This window comes from Nymphalis io, chromosome 7, assembly GCF_905147045.1.
Source record: "Nymphalis io chromosome 7, ilAglIoxx1.1, whole genome shotgun sequence".
In the NCBI taxonomy this organism is placed as follows: domain Eukaryota; kingdom Metazoa; phylum Arthropoda; class Insecta; order Lepidoptera; family Nymphalidae; genus Nymphalis; species Nymphalis io.
Window position 1 is genome coordinate 10,527,272 of NC_065894.1, and position 23,733 is coordinate 10,551,004.

General features: G+C 32.0%; 2 protein-coding genes across 2 annotated transcripts; one reads left to right on the top strand and one right to left on the bottom strand.

Moving 5' to 3' along the window:
• Positions 1-2,450: 2,450 nt before the first annotated feature.
• On the bottom strand, positions 2,451-5,713 carry LOC126769561 (tetra-peptide repeat homeobox protein 1-like). The gene is made up of 4 exons (XM_050488432.1): positions 5,665-5,713; positions 3,283-3,618; positions 3,054-3,203; positions 2,451-2,678 (listed from the first exon to the last, which is right to left on the bottom strand). Exons 1-4 carry the CDS (start codon positions 5,674-5,676, stop codon positions 2,466-2,468), a joined length of 711 nt encoding a protein of 236 aa, XP_050344389.1. The 5' UTR covers positions 5,677-5,713; the 3' UTR covers positions 2,451-2,465.
• Positions 5,714-19,307: 13,594 nt separating this feature from the next.
• LOC126769768 (tetra-peptide repeat homeobox protein 1-like) lies at positions 19,308-21,872 on the top strand. The gene is made up of 2 exons (XM_050488686.1): positions 19,308-19,346; positions 21,150-21,872. The coding sequence occupies exons 1-2, from the start codon at positions 19,308-19,310 to the stop codon at positions 21,870-21,872; spliced, it is 762 nt and encodes a 253-aa protein (XP_050344643.1).
• The last annotated feature ends 1,861 nt before the right edge of the window (positions 21,873-23,733 follow it).

The window sequence follows — 23,733 nt, forward strand, 5'->3', positions numbered from 1 at the left end:
ATTATCTATGTAAGTATGTATTTACAAAAGAAAAGTAGTATATGTAGTATGTCAGTTGTCTGGTTTCCATAGTACAAGCTTTACTTAGTTTGGGATCAGATGGCCGTGTGTGAATAATGTCCCAGAATATGATAACTGCATGAACAATGAGGCGACAGACACATCGGAAAAAAAAAACAAATAAGATAAATCAAAATTTCAAATTACAAATAACACTAATAAAAAAAAAGAATAGTAAGGAAAATAAATAAATAATAATATATGAGTTACTTATTCTACTGGTGGTAGGGCTTTGTGTAAGCTCGTCTGACTAGGTACCACCCACTTATCAGATATTCTACCGCAAAACAGTAGTACTTGTTATTGTTGTATTCCGGATTGAAGGTTCTTACAATGCCAATGTCTATGGGTGTTGGTGACCACTTACCATCAGGAGGCTCATAGCTCGTCCGCCTATCTATTCTAAATATAAAAGAAAAATTAAAAAAAATATGGCAAGTTGGTTCTTCGTTTGTGTATACAATTGGTAAAGACGGGGACGTTATGCATATATGTATAAATATGACAATATTGAAAAATACAAACTACTTACTTAATAGATATATTTCATTACATAAATGTGATAACATCATTGCATTATCATAACGTGTCTTTATTATGGGGAGACGTCTTTTTCTATCGTCTAACTGTATCTCTCTATCTATATTCTATCGTATACTGTAGTAATTGCCCTTGTTTTGGTTTATTTTTTATAAAACACTAGACAAATATATACATTGACATAAATAAAATTTAGCTCAAAATGACCAATCGATATCGTAAACATATTGTACTGTGTAACCATAGGCGATAATAACGAAAGTGCTTGTATAAATTTTCATAGATACTCGAGGACTAATAAAACATATTCTCTTGCAAAATGAGTGACTGAATGAATGAATGACTCCAAGATTAATTTTGAATTTGATGTTAAATTCTTATCTATATCATTTAGATACATATGTATTGTGAGAGGGAAAAATGCCTCATCATGTTTGCAAAAGTCATAAGTCATTTTTGGTAATTATTTATTTATTTAAAGCTGATTTATGTGCAGTGCTATTTTTTAAGAACTCACTTAATTACTAACCCATTAAATTTTGACAACCGACTTATGGTGATATACTATTTTGATGCGTGTACTCTTGAAATGTTATAATTATAATGGTCAATGTCGCATATCATTTTCTGATATTTCACGACAGTTTATAAATATTTATTGAAATATATTTATTTGCGAATGTGTTCTTATAATTTTCTAAGTGAATTCGAAATACCAATTCGTCGCTTGGAAAACCTAGATATGTTTATTTGCTTTTAACCTGCAAGCTACTATTAAGGTGTAAAAATCTTTAGTATGCTCTTTGCAAGTATATTTGTGTAATAGACAAATTACAATTAAAATAATAAAGAATAAAAATATATTTTACTACATTAATGCAATTTTGTGTCATTTTATTAAGAAAACAAGTTTCTACTGGCAATACTGTCAATGTCAAAAAAACAAATTACAAATTTATTAATAATATAAAATTATAAATTAAGAAATAAATGTGTAAGTATTTTTGTATATGTGTGAATAAGAGAAATCTTAAAAGATTTGAATAAACAAAACGTTCTAATAACATTAGATGAAGTTATTCATAAAACGGGTCAAAATAAAAGCATAAAATTCATTAATAAAATTTATTACAAAAGATCCATTTAGTAATAGTGTTTAGTCGACTGCGGACGAAATAAACTCGATTCAATGAAACTTATCGGCTAATTAAGAAATACCTATATACAAAAGTAAAACAAATCCCAGGTACATACATTTGAAGCCTCGTCTCCGTACAATTTCAGGAGATCAAGATAAACCATCGACAATACGAAAAACATAAAAAAATATTTCAATTAGAATATTAATCATCGCCTTGTAGCGTGTAATATATATATTATTTTTATGCCAAATTTAAATAACCTGGACAGTTTTTTCTTGGCGTTTCCAAAATATCGGTCTTTTGACGCATGTTTTAAGGACCTTATTGTTTCTGTTACACTTTTTTTCAGTTCTTCAATTAATATTTTATATTATAAAAGCCTCAAATGGCAATTGCACTTCCCATTCAACTCGACTCAGCTCCAAATACAGGACATCAATCAGTACATTCGTCACTTAAACTTAATTTATTCTAAATCACAAGATACCAAACGTGACTGTATAAAGCCTTATGAAAAATGCCATTATATATATTCATTGACAATCGGTTATTAGAAAAACTCCTATCCATTTTATTTTCTGACCGCCTTCCAAAGATATTTGAATGATTTTTCATCGTTATTTTTATTTAAAACCTTCAACTTGATGACAAGATATTAAATTTCATCAGTCAATTCTATTTCTTTTCTACTTTCTATTATAACCGATTGTTTAATTCAAGCTTTTACCAGATTTTGGAGTGGTAACCGTGGCCGTGGTAACCGTGGCCGTGGTAACCATCGTGGATCCCACCGCCTAGGTATCCAGAACCAATCCCAGAAGATAAACCGCCACCGATGATGGTTTTAATAACAGGTACGCCCACGGGTTGTGGGATTGGTACAGCTACTGGCCTGGTCACGGTAACTGGGTAGGGCTGAGGCACGGGAACTCCGACCTGAAAATTGAATGTAGATTTTGATGCAATCATGTATAAAAAATGTTAATCTTGATTTATTTATTTTAGAAAGGCAAGTTGTCAACTTAACCCAAAGACACTATAGAGTGGTTTACACTGTGTAAACCGCTCATCGTACTATCACACATCCGTAGATCTAAGATGTAAATCACTTGTTCAAGTAAAACATAGTGGCTTACTTATCCTTTAAACCGATATCCAAAGATGGACCTGGATAGATTTGCACAAAGGTCTGCCTGTCAAAATTATTTGAAAAATCGGCAACATTGGGCTTACTAGTGGTTATTATCTCAAAATTGCAATGCGCAGTGAATAGTTTCAACCCATTTTGTTTTGAAATTACATAAAACAAACCTGTTTAATAATGGGCACTGGTACTGCGTGTGGTACTGCAACAGGTACTGGTCTGTCAACTGGCACAGCGACCGGCTTCTCTACTGCGACAGCGTACGGTCTGGGGACTGGCACGGCGTATGGTCGGTCTACCGGCACGGGGACTGCCACCTGTAACATTAATAATGTAGGTTAAATAATTGTATCATAGATTCTATTATAGTGCTAAAGCAGAAAGTATGAAACAGACCTTAACAGGGTAGGGAACAGGCCTGTCAACGGCAACTGGGTAAGGAGCTGGTACGGGTACACCAATGTGTTTCGTAACAGTCGTGTGTACGTCAGCTCCAACAACAGTGCCAGAGGAAAGCGCTAAGCCTGATCCAATGCCTGAACCGAGGCCTCCGTAGCCAGCGGCCAAAGCACCGCTGTAACCACCGTAGCCACCGCCATATCCATAGCCGCCTCCGAGACCGTAGCCGTGCGAGAGCAGAGACCCGCCATAGTGGCCCACCAGACCGCTACGCTTTTGAACGACTTTGCTCGGTTCAGCAAGAACCGAAGCAGTCAATAAAAGGATTGCGAACTGAAATTACAAAAACAAAATAAACAATTATAGCACGAACAAAGTTAAAATTATTATATTGAAACTACGGATAATCTTATAATATCCGTAATTCAGAATTCATTGCAAATAAACATTTTTATAAAGCAGTATTTATTATAATTTTAAAGTAGTATTTTGAATATAATTGCGCTGCTTTAGAAACGAATAGCAAGGTTTTGAAGGTACTTTCATATTTTATCCACTTACGTCTCAGGAGGGTGATAGCCTTTCTAATAGTGCGATAATTCTCTTGGGATTTTGACACGTATATTATAGGTGGGTATTCAGTTAAATTAATTATTAATATCGAAGCGTTGACATTTTGCCCATTTACAGCACTGGGCACTATAGTTGTTCGCCTTTGCCGAAATTTCGTTATCGATTCAAGTGAATTTAATTATAAATCGAACAATCGGAATCACTTTTACCAGTTACGTGTAATGACTTCATCACTCCATTGTCATGTACACTGTGCTTGGTAACGAAATTCAGCCGTGGCGCGCATTACAAATAGATTATGGCGCGAATTATGGCACTTTATGAATCTATAATGAGAATGTATGTTATTGTTTTTTATGTTTTCGCTTTCATTCGTAATGAATTAATCATGAAGTTCCGTTCTTCCGATTAATCAGTAATAGTGTTGTTGGGCTTATAACTATCATTATAATTATATAATTATCTATAGTTATAAAAAATCGAAATGATATAACATATATATTATAAATTAATTTACAGCTTTTGAAAATTATGGTTAAATCTTATGATGTAGTGATGATAACTGACTGTTAGGAGCTTGAACCAATACAATGACTCTTATTTGTGGTAATACGTACCTATATACCTAGCAGAATTATATCCGATACATGCGATGTTTTTTCTTCTCCGCAGAGATTATTTATGACTACATGAATTTATTTATAACTACAAATTAAGCGTATGAAAATTTAATAATGCTTGCCCCGTTTAACTTTTACTCTTGATCCACACGCTCTGTACGCTGAGGCGTCTCACAAATATACTCATGATAAATTAATTTTCAAAATAACTTTTTTTTTATATATATATTATGGCGTGATTAGAAAATAGGTATGGCGCAAATAGAAAGAATGAAAGAGCACTGACCGAATGTCGACCACAGTGGCAAATTAGGCCTTGAATAGGATACATTACGACACAAATATTATAACGAACGCGGCTCATCTTCATAATAACACCATGGGTTTGCTATGTATGATTGGAAAGAGATTGATGCAAGAGCAACGGCTTAAGTATTGTCCGAGGCACTGGAGTGTAACACTGCTAACTTCCAAACTCCAGGCTAATATAGAGAACTTCTTGATGGAACAACTCAACGTTCTCGGGATGTGCAGCCTTTTAAGTTAACTAATATTATTTCAACAAGGCAGTTACATACTGAAAGTGTATTTTGAACAAAACATATTTTTAAGAATGCTAGAGTAATAACAAATAAGGGATAAAATCTATAAGCCGATGCTTCGAGAATATGATTGCTTAAAGCTAATAAGTAAATGAAATACTTTTTAAAGTTACTTTCCCAGAATTTGTTTAAGGTATAAATATAAAATGCCGAATCTTAGAATGAGATTTTAATTACAATTATTAAACTTATTATTATTTCATATATAATACTATAATATAATCAAATATGAAGTATTGTGCAAGTGTCGAAATAATATATTGATTTATGATTTTCGTTTTTTTTTTTAATTCTTGTTGAAATAGACTAAAAAGTATCGGAGCAGTATAAGTTGTCTATGATACAATAATTGCTGAGAGGAGTTTTATAGAAACACTTTGATATAAATTATTTAATTTAAATATTAAAAAGTATATATTTAAAATATTTTATTGTACGTTTAATAACGTAACGTTATTTTATAAAGAAGCTGGGACAAGATCACAGATAAAATATGAGAAAATATTTACGCATTCTTCCCAATGTTTATCTGACGTAAGATATTATTTTTATCAAATTTGTGTAAATAAACAAAGTTCACTTACAAAAGCCTTCATTGTACTGTAACACAACACTGCACTGGTTTACTGGCAGGCACTGGTGCATGGTGTGCGGCATCCACTACTTATATAAGGGCAGTAAGACCCCACTCATAGGAGTTAGGGCGATGATTGCCAATACGAACTTTGTATGACACTCGGGTTACCGTGTTTATTACTATTTGGGTTATTTAAAAAAAAAACCTTTTGTTTTTTTTTTTTTTATTTAACTTGTCAAATTGACAATTAGGGTCATTGTTATGCGATAGTTATTAAATCGAGAATTCATCATGTTTATTCCTATGTATCACAAATTGTATTAACACTGGCGTTTTTTGTTATTGTGTTTATATTAGTCGAATTTTAAAGTGCCCGCAATGTTTACGTGTACATGACGTCACTAAAAATCTAGTATGGATGTTGGTAGCCGGTATATTGTACATAATTTTATTTATATTAATCTTAAATTTTATAAGGATATTAATATTAAAAAGTAACAAAACACTAACTACCTATAAATATCCCACTGCTGGGTTAAGGCCTCCTCTCCTTTTATGAGAAAATTTTTGGAGCTTACTTCTTGTTGCATTATACTATATCAAAAATTTCCTATTAAATGTCACTTTACTTTTAGATGATGATTGATAATTGAATGTTCCTCAATGATAATTATACAAAGGTTTTTTTTTTTGTCGAAAATCGAACGATGCGCGTGATTAGTCTTGTGTACGTTGCCATAAAAAAAGAAAAAAAAAACGGAATAAACTTTTTAATTTTTTTATATTTTTATTTAATGCTATGTAATGCTAAACAAAAATATACATTTGTTTTTAAAAACATATTCACAATATATTTTGTGTCGTATTATATGTACATATATTTTTCTTATTGCATAAATAGGCATTAACGTGATAATAGAAAGGGTAAATAATAAAAAAATAAAAGCAGAGAAGTCTGTACGAATAAACTCGATACTCACAGCAGAAAAAGGTCATAATATGTCAGTAAGTGATATGCGAAATTGACCATAATAATTATAACATTTCAAAAATACACGCATCAAAATAGTGTATCACCATAGGTTCGTTGTCAACATTTCTTGGTTTAGTAATGAAGTTGGTTGTTAAAGAATGGGACTGCAGGTCTTTTTATCGAATATCGAATTTTGTATTATCCCCACAGCAGTTTTAGGTAAAATACTTAAGCTTATTACAATCGTTTCCTGTCTACGATAAAGGACTGTAATGTAGCCTACTTGTGAATTGGCTTTGGACCTTCTAATGCAGTGTTGCTCAACCTTTTGTATTGGGGACCCATGGGTCATAATTATCTTGTGCTTTACTTGGAAACAAAGGATTATCGGTAAAATATTTATATAGCTTTGTACACTGACTTTAATGTTAATAGAGATGAGCTCAGTTACAATTTATTTCTATTTGGGTTATTATCATATTAAAAAAATAATCTCCAATTAATATAATTTATTTCAAAGAAATAATTAAGCTGTCTCACAATTCGTATAAACGTATTCCGATTTTTTATGCAATTGAATGATTACGCATTGGTCACTTTTGTACTGATTCAACGTCTCGTGACCTTAAGATGTGCAATCCGAAAAACACCGTTCATACACACTTGGGCACACATACATTATTTTATAAACACATTGTAAAAAGTTAAAAATTTTACTCGGGATGCATCCAATGTTTGAGAATCGCTGTTTCAACATGAACACGCCCGATCTAATAAAAGTCGCTACCTAACCAAGTAGTTCATCCTGTATATTGAGTAACTAACACAAACTTACTAATTGGTCCTGTTATTCTCTTATACGTATATATATATATATATATATTAAGATTTTTAAAGATAATTAATATTCGAGTGACTTCACTCAGAGTATAACACTTTTATCGCACCAGAGTTTCTCAAACATAAAAAAGCTTTTCAAATCACTTTCCCAAAAATGTAGTATATATTTATATTTTTAAAAAGCTTAAGTATTAATGTTGAATTATATAATTTATGTACCACAATTGATACAATTGAACAGTAATCCTTGTGCTTTTCATAAACAAAACGCTTGGTTTATTTTTTGAAAAACATTTAAAAAAAAAATTCAATTTCGGTACTGCGTAGGGATGTTTAATTGCTTTTAAAACGACTTCAGATTTAATACAAGCTGTTAAATGATTCACTTCTGTTCCAATATAATGTACATTAATTTTTTATTTGTCTTGTACAGATAATGAAATTACAGAAATATTTTTATAATAGACCTCTTACTGTATAAAAATATATACAAATATATAAAATATTCCAATTACAGGAGGAATAAAGACATAGACAAATTTGACATTAAATTGACGTAATATCATAGTTGGTATCTTGAATAATCAAGTCATGGACTCGTGTAAAAATGGCGTTTTTGTTGTAACTGTAATTTTGGAAGTAAAATTAAGTTTTTATCTATGGTATGAGTAGTTAAGTGGAAGAGTGTTGTAATATACAAAAAGATATATTAATCAAGAACTGTTTGCGGTGTGGAGTGGAGTTATTAGCAAATCGCAAGGAATATGTAAATTAAGGTTTGTTTATGTACTCCTTCGATTGGAATAGGCAATCATTGCTCATAGTAACAGATACAAACCGTACAATAATTATTTATTATTAACGATACAGATAATTATTTTATGAAAAATTGTTTAATAAAATTTCTAATTAATTGATAATTTTATCCGTTATATCTACGCTTTTTTCAGTATTAAAGTATCTATCTACTTTAATACTGAAAATAACGAATTCGTATTTTAAACTTCTTATTTTTTATTACTTACACACAAATTGACAATTATTGCTCGTAAACCGTAAAAATAGTGTTTCATATTGATGTTTATAATATTGATATTGGTTGAGAACGCACGGAACCCGATCTCTTATCATTTGTCAACTAAAACCTGGTTCAATTAAATATTATTACCTTGTATTATTATGTGAAGACAAAATGATAGAATTATGCAATGTACGAAGCGAACTGTATTAGCGACCCTATTATAACTTGAGTATTAAATAACTGTGCAATCTTAAAATATTTATTATATCTATATCAATATATAAGATAATAAATGATGATGATGTCCTCCTGACCGATTTCAAGAGAGATTAGCCAACTGTGCAGAACATATTATAGAGCACAAGTGTGTGCGCAAACACAGATGCACTCTCTGTTTCCTCGCTCTCATAATACGATCCGGAATAGTTCAGGCGCAGGACCAAAAGCTTTACGTGCCTTCCGAGGTACGGGAGCATATTAATTTCCAGCTTTCAGATTCAGTAAAAAAGAGCCGAGATGGCCCAGTGGTAAGAACGCGTGAATCTTAACCGATGACCGTGGGTTCAAACCCGGGCAAGCATCACTGAAATTTCATGTGTTTAATTTGTGTTATAATTCATCTCGTGTTTGACGGTGAAGGAAAATTTTGTGAGGAAACCTGCATGTATCTAATTTCACTGAAAATCTGCCACATGTGTATTCCACCAACCCGCATTGGAGCAGCGTGGTGAGAATAAGCTCCAAACCTTTTCCTCAAAAAGAGGAGACGCCTTTAGCCCAGCAGTGGGACATTCGCGGGCTGTTACGGTTTTAGATTCCGGGCCGCTACTGAGAAAATAATACTTGTAATTAGGAATATAAGTTTGTTATTTTTAAATGTATACATAATATTTATTATTTATTTGATAATCCATAGCCGTTTCTGCAAAAAATATTTACTGGAAATTGCCAATGAATTCTACTTGAATTTTACGGCTTCAAAGCAATCATTTGAATTTTTGTATTCCGACATCACGTTTTCGGTCGAGTTGTTGGCGGCGCATTGTCAGTTTAAGGAGTTTTTACTTCATATCGTTCCAGTTTCCATGTGCGAAGGTGAATACTTACTATCAGATAGTAAGTATCCTACCTTCCTAAAATTAATATTAAAACATAAAGAATCAGCGCTAAAAACCATACAGTAATCAGATATCTTACGTTATTAATTAAGACATTAGACTAAATTAAATTGCAATAGATGTTTATATAAAAAAAAAACAAAGATTTAATGAAATAAGCAATAAAAAATATTTTTTACATAAAAAATTAACATATTTAAAAGTATTGTTTTCTTTAGTTTGAGTAATTAAATTTGACAGAGTATATATATTAATAAAGTAAGAATTTTGAATAAAGAACACGTGAAAAAGTCGCATTTGTAATAGAGTGCACTGTGTGATAGCGTGCGCTCCGTCAAACCCTTGCATCACGAAATGGTCTTAGATTGGAGATACTGCCCACAGCCCAGTTACCTTTATTATACGTATATTGTTATTAAACAAGTCGAACTATTGCAGGATAATACGAAAACTAAATATCATTGCTAAATTTGATACTTAGTCTGTAATAGCGCCGCCAATCAGAATAATGTATTAAGATATTTTCTATCGAGTTAAATATGTATTTTTATCTATGTGTGTATGAATATTCAAATAATAAAAAGTTTGTTTTTAATTAGTGATAATTGTAGCATATTTTATAAATGGTGAATTAGGTTTCATACCTTCTCCTAAAGAAGAAAAGGAGGACTGAGCTCAGCAAGGCTCTTTATTTTGCAAATGGCCGAGATGGCTTAATGAATTGAAAATTTTACTCAATAGTGATTTGAATTTCGGACAATTGTTTGACAATTTAATCTTCATGGAATTTATTTGTGCTTATACTTCTTAATTATATAATTATGATGATCATATATTGCTTGAATAAAAACATCGTGAAGGAATGTGGTGGTGTAGGCTCCAAACCTTCCCATTGACAGGAGGAGTATTGGGATACTTGCGAGCTATATACATATATAACTTTAAATGTCATAAGGGTTGTATTGAACTTCAGGTAGTGAATATAAACAATAAGCATATGTAAAACGGTATTGCAAGTGAATAATTAGTACGGCCAGTGTGATGAAACCAAGTCTTATTTAGTTACAATTCGCTAACTAATTTGCATATTGACTTATTTACGGCGATTGGATTCATAAATAACACCGTTTGAAAGGAACACTGTTTCCCACAGAACTGATCTAGATTACCACTTAAATGGAAAACGATGTAATGACAAATATATATTCATAGAGCTTAGTTCGTTAAAGTGAATGTAATAAGGTTCATTTTAGGTTTATCACAATGTCATGGCATATAGACTTCGATGGATCCACTTTCCACATTCATTCTTGTTCAAGGACAATTTCGGTAGCGCGTGTTAAAAGCAATGTATGCTAAGACTATTATTAGGACCTTGCAAATTATCTAAAGCGGTCTAATTTGACAGGTGAATTGCCTAAGAAACATTTAATACCATGTATTATATATAAACAACAAACAAATATACATATACAAATAAGCATGTATAATGTACAGTCAGCATCAAAGGTGTATGAAGTTTTCAATTATCATATTAATATGGGATTTTCATAATATTATAGTTATTGAAACCTTACGAAAATATATAATATCATTTACATTTCATAGGCCAGATTACATATACTAAAAATGGGCCAAGCTTTCATAAACACTATATATAATTAAAAAGTAACAGTCCCACTACTGGGCCAACATCAAAATTCGACACATGCAGCTTTCCTCAGCTCAGTAAGTTTTTAAAACATAGATTTTCGGTCGTAGCCGAGCACGAGATGAATTATAAGAAAGTTCAGCACATGGAAATTCAGTACTGCTTGTCTGGGTTTGAACTCGGAATCTTCGGTTAAGAATTTAAGATTCACGTCTTCTAACCACTGGGCTACGGCTCTTTTATATATAAATATAAACGGATTAAAATAGATCCCAGCTTTTCAAAACGAGGAGGAGGTACTCAATTCGGTTGTATTTTTTTATATATTATGTTACTTCAGAACTTTGTTATTTATGAGCAGATTTAGAAAATTTGTACCTTTTTTTATTTATTTATTGTTATATATATAAGAGGTTGTACATCGTTCAGATCAGACATTGTGTTTTATTTGACTAACACGAAGGCTTTATGCAAGCTTGTCTGGGTATATAATCTCATAAGATATTGCATCGCAAAACAGCAGTACTTATTATCGTTGTGTTCCGGTTTGAAGGGTGAGTGAGCCAGTGTAACTACAGGTACACGGGACATAACATCTTATTTCCCAAGGTTGGTTGCGCATTGGCAATGTAAGCGATGGTTAACATTTCTTACAATGCTGATGTATATGGCCGTTTTTGACCACTTACCATCAGGTGACTCATATGCTCGTCCGCCTTCCTATTCTAAGAAAAAATATATAATAATAAAATTTATAAATGAATGTATAAAATTAAAAATATATTTTGTTTGTCATAATTTGGTACGATCATATACATTCGACTGTTCCATTAAAATGAATGAAAAAATAGTAATAAAAAAAAACACAATTGTTGTCATTGGGCATACCGTACAACTAAGGGAAATAAATTTAATGTTTATTTAAATGTATCAAAATAATCATATATGATTCATTACAAATGTTTCAACGATTTCACGAATTTAAATCAACATCGATGATTGAAACATTTTAGCCCTTATTAAGTACCTCATATGGTCAATTTTATTTTACAGCAATTAGTTACTACCGTCATTAATGTGAATATAGTTTTTATAGAATTAATGACGTAACACTATACCGTAACATATCGGATAAGGTCTGAGGTTTAGCCGGTTTTAGGTAAATATAGCTTAGATAATGTTTTATCCATTCCAATCCAGGTTACTTGTTTTTTTTTGTGAATTCACATAACGAAACACGTAATCTTGCGACGTAAGCTTTATTGTCAACTGTCGATTATTGATAGACATGTTCGCTATAATTTTATGAACATTTCTATCACTATTTTATTTTTAATGAAAATCAAATACGAATCGGAGGGTACAAGGCTATGTGAGATTCTCATCCACTAGTCATTATGCCTGTCCTTAAAATTAATCACAAAAACTTCTGGTGCCTTACTTTCCTCGTGTCAGCGTGGATTAGGAGGAAGAAATTTTGTACTGCCTTCTGTGCCGCTCGCAAGGAAGCATGCCGCGCGAAGTTATCAAGGCTGTTCTTCTAACGGCCTTTTAAAAGAGGACACAGGTGTCCCTTAATCATCCATCCATCCATTACATTAGTACTGTAAAAAATCATACACAACAATGCGTCACCAATCATGGTAACTTAGATTATTCGGACCAATAATAAAACTGGTTATACAACAATGGTTAAGTTCATTTTAAATTTAAATTTAGAATTACTTTAATATTGTTACATTCGGATGGTTCTAGCACAGTGTCCTAGTCTAATATATTCCCAGAACATGTCTATGACTCATTACATTACTAATATTATTACGCAACGAATATACAGCTTATCTAGACGTTAATAAAATTGGAGTTAGAAAGTGCAATCAAGGTTACAAGTAAATAATTGTTTAATTCTAGTGCTGCTTTCTTCATAAATGTTTGTTATGATAAATTTTTAATCTGTCGTATTCCAAATTGAAATTTGATCGTATTATATTGTCTTTACAATTATATAACATGCTTAATTAAATTAAAATAGGAAAATGTTTGTTTATTGTCCTTATTTTAAGAAATAATAATTATATTTAATTGCTTGATATGCAATACGGGTTTCGAAGACTACGGTTTGCTATCAGTTTGATACATTTTGAGAACTTAACTATCATCTAACCATATAAATAATCGATTACTCGATTTCGCCAATAATAGTTATCAATTAGTATTTCATAAAGCTGACATGTTTTATAAGACAAGTATTCTAATGTGTTGTATGATATACCTACAAAGATATATCATACATCCATAAACCAATACACTAAATTGAACGAAAAAGTATACGCAAAAGGAATAATGGAATTGCGACATGTCACAGCTTTGTTAATTAATTGACACAGTATATGTGGACACATTCAATGTTAATATGGGATTTCTATTGTCTAATTATTGCGCGAACAAAGGAATTTAACTATTCTTTATTTCGTTGAAAGACAAAAGACATAACTTCGGTAATATGAATTCTTCGAATAGGTAGTATGGTTGTTCGTATGATTATACTTGCAAAATGTGACCAAATACTTTTTGCAACGAAGGAGGACTCCTCTTAACGCAACATAGATTGATAACTTCTGCTCACAGATATTGGATGTGCTATTAGAATATGGTCAATGGACTAGTAGGCCTTGTTGTCTTGCTCTATTGCTATGCTCTATTTTCAACTAGAGAACACAGTAAAATAGTGTAAATGTTTGGCGGTAGGATAACTGGTGATTTGGTGGCATTTATCCAGGTTTGCACAAATCCCTTTCCACAACTGATAGTAGAATACATATGATTTTAGAACAAATACGGTTCAAGCTAATATTTCATATTTTAATTAGTAACATAAATAATTTCATTATTACAAGAAGCTTTCCTTTTAAGTTTACTTGGACAACTGGGAAGAAGTATTTGAGAGAAAATTTCTGTTATTAATTTTTCGAATCGATCTGTATATATGTATATATATTTCTCTAATCATATATGTATTTGAATATTTGAAAGTTGAATAATTGATGAACATTGATTGAACATTTAACTTTTAGTCAGATATATAGCCTCTCATATGGTACCCCTAAAATATTAGTAAGAATTAAGAAGAGTAGATATAGATTGTATAAATAACAGTAAGTAACAGTAACAGCCTGTTGATGTCCCACTGCTGGGCTAAGGCCTCCTCTCCCTTTTTTTGAGGAGAAGGTTTAGAGCTTATTCCACCACGCTGCTCCAATGCGGGTTGGTAGAATACACATGTGGCATAATTTCAATGAAATTAGACACATGCAGGTTTCCTCACGATGTTTTCCTTCACCGTCAAGCACCAGATGAATTTTAATCACAAATTAAGCACATGAAAATTCAGTGGTGCTTTCCCGGGTTTGAACCCACGATCATCGGTTAAGATTCACGCGTTCTAACCACTAGGCCATCTCGGCTTATAAATAATAATAAGATAAATAATAATAAGATTGTATAAATAATAGACGTAATAGTTCTATCCAAGTTCATTCAAAGTTTTCAATGAAATGTCGAAACAACCGTGAGTCCGCTATCTGTTACGTCACGTGCTTTGTATGTAAACCGCGTCGTACACCATTATGTTCACATTATGTTGAGGTTTTTATTGACACTGATCTGTAACTTTGCCGCTTCGTTAGTCTGTTGCCTAGTTTATAAGGCCTCAGATCCTGAAGTTCTGGTTTTGACCTCTTAATGGCCTGGCATTAAAGGTTATTCGATTGTTCTGTCGAGTAAATTGAACTAATTTATACGTGATTTTTTTTATTACATGTGAAACTAATAATAAAATGGCATCACCTGGATTATATTGATTTAATATCGCTATCCTTTTTCGCCTACGTATGAGAAAGACAGATAATTTAGACAAGAGAATTAGCAACAATGCTAAAATATTAATGTATAATAATACATATATTATTCAATATACAATTTATGGAAAATCGCTCATAATAAAAATCATACTGACTAAACTAAAATGTATATAATTTCAAGGATATTTAAATTAATTATTAATTAATTTAGTTAATAATATGTAAGGAACTATTTCTAATAATAGTTTTAAAACAACTAATAGCAAAAATAATTAAGTATTACATACCAATTATATTCGAAACGGGATATCACATATTTGTACGCTATGCAAATGAAAAAAAAAATCAAAATGATGAATTATTATAAGAATTATTCCAAGATACCGTTTAGTCTTTATTTACATTTTTATAATTTTAATGTCAGATTTTGAAGGTTTTTTTGAAGGTGGTTACTAATATATACTATCCTAAATCCAAGTGCAGCAGATTCAATTAGTACACATTAAAATGTCAGTGGCGTCACTTAACAAAACCCAACCTTTTCCGGCGGCTAACTGCAGGTTACGTAGCTGGAATGTCGGTCTGTCTGTTCGCTAATAAGGTTAAAAGATTTCCCGTTCGCTTTTTTCTACAAGCTTGTGATTCCTAGAAGTCGCTTCCATGTAATTCCATTACATTATAAATTAGGTTACATTTTAAGTTAAGTTACATAAGTAATTCACTTTAGAAGTTGTAAGATTGTTTCCTGCGGGTTACAAAACTTTGAGGTGCGTGTGTTTTTTTTAAATGACGATTCGATTGTGATGGTTGATGAAGGACATTTATTATTAAATATTATTTCAATCATTTAATTTTTAATCTGAATAAGTTTTTTGTCATTTAAAGTATATAATCCTTATCATACAAATATTTATGCATTAAGATTAAAATAAATATTTGTGAAAGTGCAGGTTAAAATCGTGTTATAAAGTTTTGTAGCTTATTTACATGGTATAATTTGAATATTAACGTCATAGAGAATCTCCATATATTAATAAGTGAAGAGAAAACTTTGTACCTCTTGTGTTATGGCCCGCACCGAGGAGTGTGAGGTTTGGCGTAGTTAGTTTATAGAGAGATGAAGTGCAGAAAGTTAAAATATATACATAATATGTTTTACTAATATATTATAATATTAAAATAAAACAGTTAAAGATTTTTTTCTTTTTTTTCTTTTCTGGTGTTTAAACATGTATACTTAGTTGCCAATGACAACAACTTGTCAAATTAAAAAAATTATAAAGGATGTTTTGACATTTCTTGTTTTTTTATTAATATTGTAACAATGATAAATTTTCAACCAGCTGGGCCTTATTTTTTTTTCTAATCAAAAAAATATTTTATTTTTTATAACAATGAATCACTGTCGAATTTCTATAAGCGGATCACGACAATTAGTTCTTATAAAGTTGTAAACATGTGTTTTATGTATCATACATATCAACGGGTATGTAAACACTGTCGGCTTATAATATAAATGTCGGTCAATGTTGCCGTTTTTTAAATTGGTATTGTCGTTTTTTTATTCTGTAAATATTTTTGCAACATTAAATAATTTACGCATCTATCGTTTGACATTGCCTGTTGATGTCATTTAAAAAAAAAGTAGGTAGTCGACCGAGTGATCTCGTTTTGTTAAATAATAGAAATTCAAAGAGGCGCGCAAATACGCGACTGATTTTTAAAGCAAAACTATACATATTACAACATATCATTTTAAATGTATTTTGTTTAGCATATAGTGTAACGTAAACAATTTAAAAAAGTAATTAATTTATTTAAAAAAAGTAATTATATTTCATATTAGTGGAAAAGTAAAAAATATATTTTAATTTAAAGGATCTCAGGTGAGTGTTTAAATGAAATTGGTATTGTCTAGTAATAATTTAGGCACACAGTTCTTCTCAGAAGAAACTGCATTCTAAAGCGATGATAGCTTCATGTACAGCCATTTGGCTGTATGCAGTTTGGAAACATTTCTGCGTCTGTAGTAGTACACCATCAGAAGAAAAATAAATAAACACTTTTATTTTGTTATTTTTATATGCACTTAATATTGTACATATTCCACGTAATTTTTAATTATTATTTCTTCAACTTATCCTCGTTTTCATACGACAAATTATTTATGTTTTTGTATAATATTATAATTAAAATACCCTGAAATTTATTTTTCTGTTCAATAGCCTGTAGATAAACTGTTCTCTAGTCCTTTACAGTTATGTCATTATTTTTATTAAAGCATTCATATTAATTGTAAGATTTTTTTGCGACGTAGGTAAATTTTCGCCTTCGTTGTACTTACTAATTAAAAGATGATAAACAAAAGCCACCAAGCCACTAATCTTGGTAGCTAAAACGTCTCCAAGCTGATTTATCTGTATATAATTACAACGAAATTGTAAAATTAAGACTTAAAAGCAAGAATGAATTTAAATAAAGCATATTTTTATCACAGATTTATGAGGATTAGACACCAGACCGATTTTGGCTACGGCGGCCAATCTCAAGAGAGATTAGCCAACTGCGCAGGAGATATTATATTGCACAAGTGTGGGTGCAAACACAGGTGCACTTTTTATTCCCTAGCTCTCATAATCCGATTGGACGGTAATCCGACACGACCGGAAAGAGTTCAGGCGCAAGACCAACGTCTTTACGTGCTTTCCGAGGCACGGGAGTGTACACACTTCCAACTTCCAGACCCCGGCTGCTACTGAAACTTTTCTTACAGAAAAACCCAATAACTTTTTATTAGCCCGACCTGGGAATTGAAGCCAGGACCACCGGGTCAGCGGCCTTTTTTTTATAAAATAGGAAGGCGGATGAGCATATGGGCCACCTGATGGTATGTGGTCACCAACGCCCAGAGACATTGGCATTGTAAGAAATGTTAACCATCGCTTACATCACCAATCCGCCACCAACCTTGGGAACTAAGATGTTATGTCCCTTGTAAATTTTCGCCTTCATTGTACTTACTAATTTATTCCGACACGACCGGACAACACTGGCTCACTCACCCTTCAAACCGGAACACAACAATACCAAGTACTGCTGTTTTGCGGTAGAATATCTGATTAGCTCTACCAACAGTACCTTATATCTAGCCACTGGACCAACGAGGCAGTCATATTTAGTTATAAGGATTATTTGCATTATAACATTATTTTTAATTCACAAGTGTATTTACGAAGCGTATTCCTAATTTTAAGGGTTATTACAATACAATTGACTTGTCCACCTGAAATGGCTTTGATTCACGGTGCATTTAATTTCGACAGAGTTTACGCAAATGTAAGGCATTCGTGTGGACGCTGGCTCGATGCATATTTATGAGAGCTTTCTTGATAGTCTAAGTTCTGACTGTGGTAATGAAATATAATTTTGTTTGCGAACATTTTTGATATTGGTATGAAATATGTAAATTTCTGACTTGGGATGGCCCAGTATAGTAAAATACGTCGAGACAGAAGATCTTGGGTTTAAATCGGGCAAGTACCACTAGGGTGTATTTGTGATAATAATTCGCGCTTCGTGATAAAACCTGAATGTCAGTTGAAATTCTGTCACATGCATATCCGCTCTTAAGTAGCGGGGCTGAATATTCTTTTTTTGCTAAGGTGTGGCCTTTGTCGATGAGTTATTCAGGATTAAAATCATTTTAGGGCTATTACTTAATTTACTTAAATTATAAGCCAATATATTAGACAGTTAAACTAAAAAAAATGTCAGTAATGTTCTTGTAGTAGTAATATTAGTTGCTCAGGTTTCGTTTAAGTTATTTATAGAAATGCTCGAACAAACAATACACACTTTTAACATACTAGATAAGTTTACATATTGCACGATGAAGCCTCGTACTACGAAAGTCATTGAGAGATATTTGAAATACCGGCATCAATCATGCTACGGATGAATTGAAATATCACCGCCCGCCTTTTAGGGAATCCTTCGTTTGGCAACTGTTCAAATGTGTTACGTTCAGAGGAAAGTTTTAAATTTTAAGTACCCTTTTGAATAACTTAGACCTGAGTCTGTTTGTAAATCTGCTTGAGATTGTTGTTTAGACTAGTAACAAAATCATTCATTATTATTGACTATATATTATAATATTTGTTTATTATGTCCATGTGCCATAAAAGGTAATGAAGATACACATCACAGGTCAGTCAAATCTGAATACGGTAAGTAATATGTATTACGAAACAAGACATAAAATGTCGCTTCTATGAGAACAATGTAAGAACTTATATACAAAATTTCAATACGCCAGTCAACACAAAACGCAAACAAAATGGTATTGGTAGTAAGTCAAAGTAGGGCATACAATATGTTTTCATTTTTTCTTTTTATATATAAGTTACCTATAAGACTATGTTAATATGGTGTGCAATATTGGCTTTCGATAAAAATAAATATAATAAATATTTGTGTTTCTGTAAAAATCTATATAAAACTTGGTGCATAAAATATGAAACAATAGATTCGATCCCAAATAAGAAAAATTAAGTTTTAAGAGATTTACGCCATTTTATATCAAATAAACCAACGTACTATGATAAATTTAAGCTATAAAATAAATTTAAGCTGAAAAGTTCCATGTTTGTACTATTTTATATCTTTGTGCTATTCTGTAAGAACAAACTCAAAACCGCGATACGGTCATGAAATATTAGAACGTGATATGCGAGAATGACCGTAATAATTATAGCGTTTGAAGGATATACGCATCAAAATAGTACATCAGTATAAGTCGGTTGTCAAAATTGCAAGGGTGAGTAATGAAATGAGTTCGTACAGGATAGCACTGCGGGTATCTTTAAAGATCTAGATAGACCGAAAACAACTTAATAATAGAATGTTACATAACACCGATTACGAGGTATTACGCTTACGTCTGGTCTGGATCTAGACCTGTTTTGCCTTTGTAAGTGCACTTTGATACGAGCATAAGTTTATAAACGGTACACGATTATATCGAGCTGTAAGCACCTCCAAGGAAAAATTTATTCTTAAATAATTCATTTTAATGTTTTTACGTATATTGATCTAAAGATCTAGAAAGATTGTGATTTTCTCAATTTGTATTTGAATGTAACATTTATACGTATAACGTTTTTGACATGTTTTTGATATGAATAAGTTTTATTTTGTCGTATTTACTGATTTGCATGCAGTTTAATTTAATTACGTTATTTTTATAGTCATAAGTCCTCCTTTTTTATTGTAATTTCACTTGTGTTTCTTTGTAGTGTTTAAGCTTTACATGGCATAAAATGTCCTGATCTGATCATTTGTACAAGAATTATTATAGTGCACATATTTGAGCACCAACACAGATGCACTATATTCACGCTACTGACAATTTCATGCAAAATACCTACCTCATGCAATATACCTAATAAGCTGGTCTACCCAGGATCAGACTCAGGAGGAGTCTAGTCACTAGACCAAAAACAATACAAATAGTGGTAAACGCAATATATAAACAAAATAAATGATTTTGCAGGTAAATATATTTTACAATGTTTTATGTCTCTTTTAGTCGTATCAGCTAATATAGATATCTGATTTTCCTGCTTTCTTTGATCAGTAGGGTCTAAGTGAATCTTAATAGAGTTCCTGAACTAGCCTCCGACCGTCGCACACATGTCTTATAAATACCATTACGTTTAAGCGTCACGTCACTTACTGTCGAAGCTTCAATTACATCGGACTTCAATATATATTGTAAAATGTCGCGTTTTATTGTAAGTTTCATATTTATTATATGATGAAATATCGTCAAAATAATTATATAATCAAATATAAAAACTATTTGTTATTTATTAACCTTTTTATTTTTTAATAAAAACTAGTGTAATTTTTTTTAAAAAAAAGCAATTTATGGCTATTCGACATGAATAATGTTATTTTATATTGTGTTTTTTTTTTATATTATTAGCTTTTGTATTATTTTAAAGTACTTCATTTTCTTTTATTTTCAGATACTTATATGTTTGAGCTTCGTGCTGGCACAAGCCAAAACAGAGAACAAGAAAAGGGAAGCCTCTGCATCCTACTCCATTCCAACACGGCACACTTACTCCGAGTACCACAATAGGGTCCCGATCCCAATTCCCCATCCGTTCCCAGTCAGTGTTCCTAGACCTGTACCAGTAAGTGTCCCAGTTGGAGTACCAGTCGACAATCCACGACCCGTCCCAGTGGCTGTACCTCAACCGGTGGCACAAATAATTCCTAGACCGGTAGCAGTACCGATCAACCGTCCAGTACCATTGCCAGTGTCCCAGCCCGTTCCTGTCACTGTTACACAGGGAGTTGGTATTCCAGTGCCTCAACCTTACGTGGTCAGTGTACCAGCTGCAATTCCAGTCAGAGTGCCACAGCCGATTCCAGTACCGGTTGCCGTTCAAGCAGTTGGTGGATACGGCGCTATTGGTTCCGGTGCATCAATTGGTGGTATCGGTTCTGGCTCGTCAATCAGTGGAATTGGGTCCAGCGTTTATAGTGGTGGATATGGGTCCAGCGTTTATAGTGGTGGATATGGGTCCATAGGTGTGCCTGTAGCTTCAAAAATCGTTTCACCAGTTTCAATAGCTCATCCATATATTTCTTCTGGATCTGTTCTTTCATCTGGTTATGGCGGTGGTCATTTATCAGGAGGCCATGGTGTTTATGGCCATGGTGTTTATGGCCATGGACATTGATAATGAATAATGTATTCAAAGTATTTGCCAAATACTATATATTAGGCCTCATGTATGTTCTTGAATGTTTATTTTGTAGTCCTATGGGGTATGTCTGGTCGAAGGTCCCTTATTTTTATGTCTAGTCCAAAGTCCATTATATTATCTATTATGTATTTTTTAAGTAAACGAATGAGACTGCAATCACTTGAAAGCTGTTGGAAATTTAAAAATGATGAAGACATTTATTAATTAATTTTAACTATCAAAATATTCAAAACAAATTCAAAATTCGAATGCTCAAAAAATGTCTTTATTTACTTACTATACTGACATAAATATATTTTTTTCTCATATTGTTTACAAATCAACGCTTTATTAGTAATATGTTAATATTAATTTATGTATTAAATAAAATATAGATTATTATGTACATAAAAATAATTATATAATTTTACCCACCTATACGTATTTCATTTATTATTTTAACATTGGTAGCATACAGCTCTTTGTATTATGGATCAATTTAAAACGGAAAATATTGTTTTTTTTTTTTTATAGAAAAAGTAGGTATGTCAAATAATTAATAAGCGTGTTATATTGCAGTCTGTAGTGTTTATTAAATAGAGTATTGTTAAAAAAATTGTTATTGGAGGCTAACGTAACTATTAATGCTGTATATACCTATTAAGTGTTTGAAATTGTATCTGTCATTTTATCGTATTCTTGTTTTAAGTGCCATATTTCAAATACTGTGGTGTATCGATTAAATACATAAATAAATAAATAAATACATAAGTAGGCGGACGAGCATATGGGCCACCTGATGGTAAGTGGTCACCAACGCTCTTAGACATTGGCATTGTAAGAAATGTCAACCATCGCTTACATATCCAATGCGCCACCAACCTTGGGAACTAAGATTTTATGTCCCTTGTGCCTGTAATTACACTGGCTCACTCACCCTTCAAACCGGAACACAACAATATCAAGTATTGCTGTTTTGCGGTAGAATATCTGATGAGTGGGTGGTACCTACCCAGACGAGCTTGCACAAAGTTATGATACATTGGTGATGCGCATGTTTTTGTTTTTAAAGCGATCGAGAAAAAAATATTAATTACAGCTAGTTTTGCATCAATCATAGTCAATAGTACGTTATTTACTTTGTCATATATAATCTGATATAACCTGTGTTGTTGTGATGTTGTCAGTACTTTTTCTGATAACTTTAAGCATAAAGCATCCATAAAATATCCATAGCAAACTATCTAACACCACAAATACTTCAAACATAGCTAGATAATTTATACAGTAACAGCCTGTGAACTGCTGGGCTAAGGCCTCCTCTCCTTTTTTGAGGAAAAAGTTTTGGAGCTTATGCTCCAATGCGAGTTGGTGGAATACACATGTGTCAGAATTTCAGTGAAATTAGACACATGCAGGTTTACTCACGATGTTTTCCTTCACAGTCAAGTACCAGATGAATTATAACACAAATTAAACACAAGAAAATTCAGTGATACTTGCCCGGGTTTGAACCCACGATCATCGGTTAAGATTCAGGCGTTCTAACCATTGGTCCATCTCGGCTCGTCGAGATAATTTTTATAACAATATATATTCAAAATAATATAAAAAAACACTTGTGGTGCACCCATATTTAATATAGATTCAGAAGACTTCATTAGTATTAGTAATAAATAAAATAAATCATAGCTAGACATGATTAGTATTATATATATGGAGTATTTATTTATACTTAGAGTTTATATATTTGTAGAAATCGACGAGGAATCATTTCGCTTCAGACCGATTATCTTAAACGAATTAGTTATTTGTGAAACTCGCTAGTAACGCTTATTTACTATTCATTTAAAGT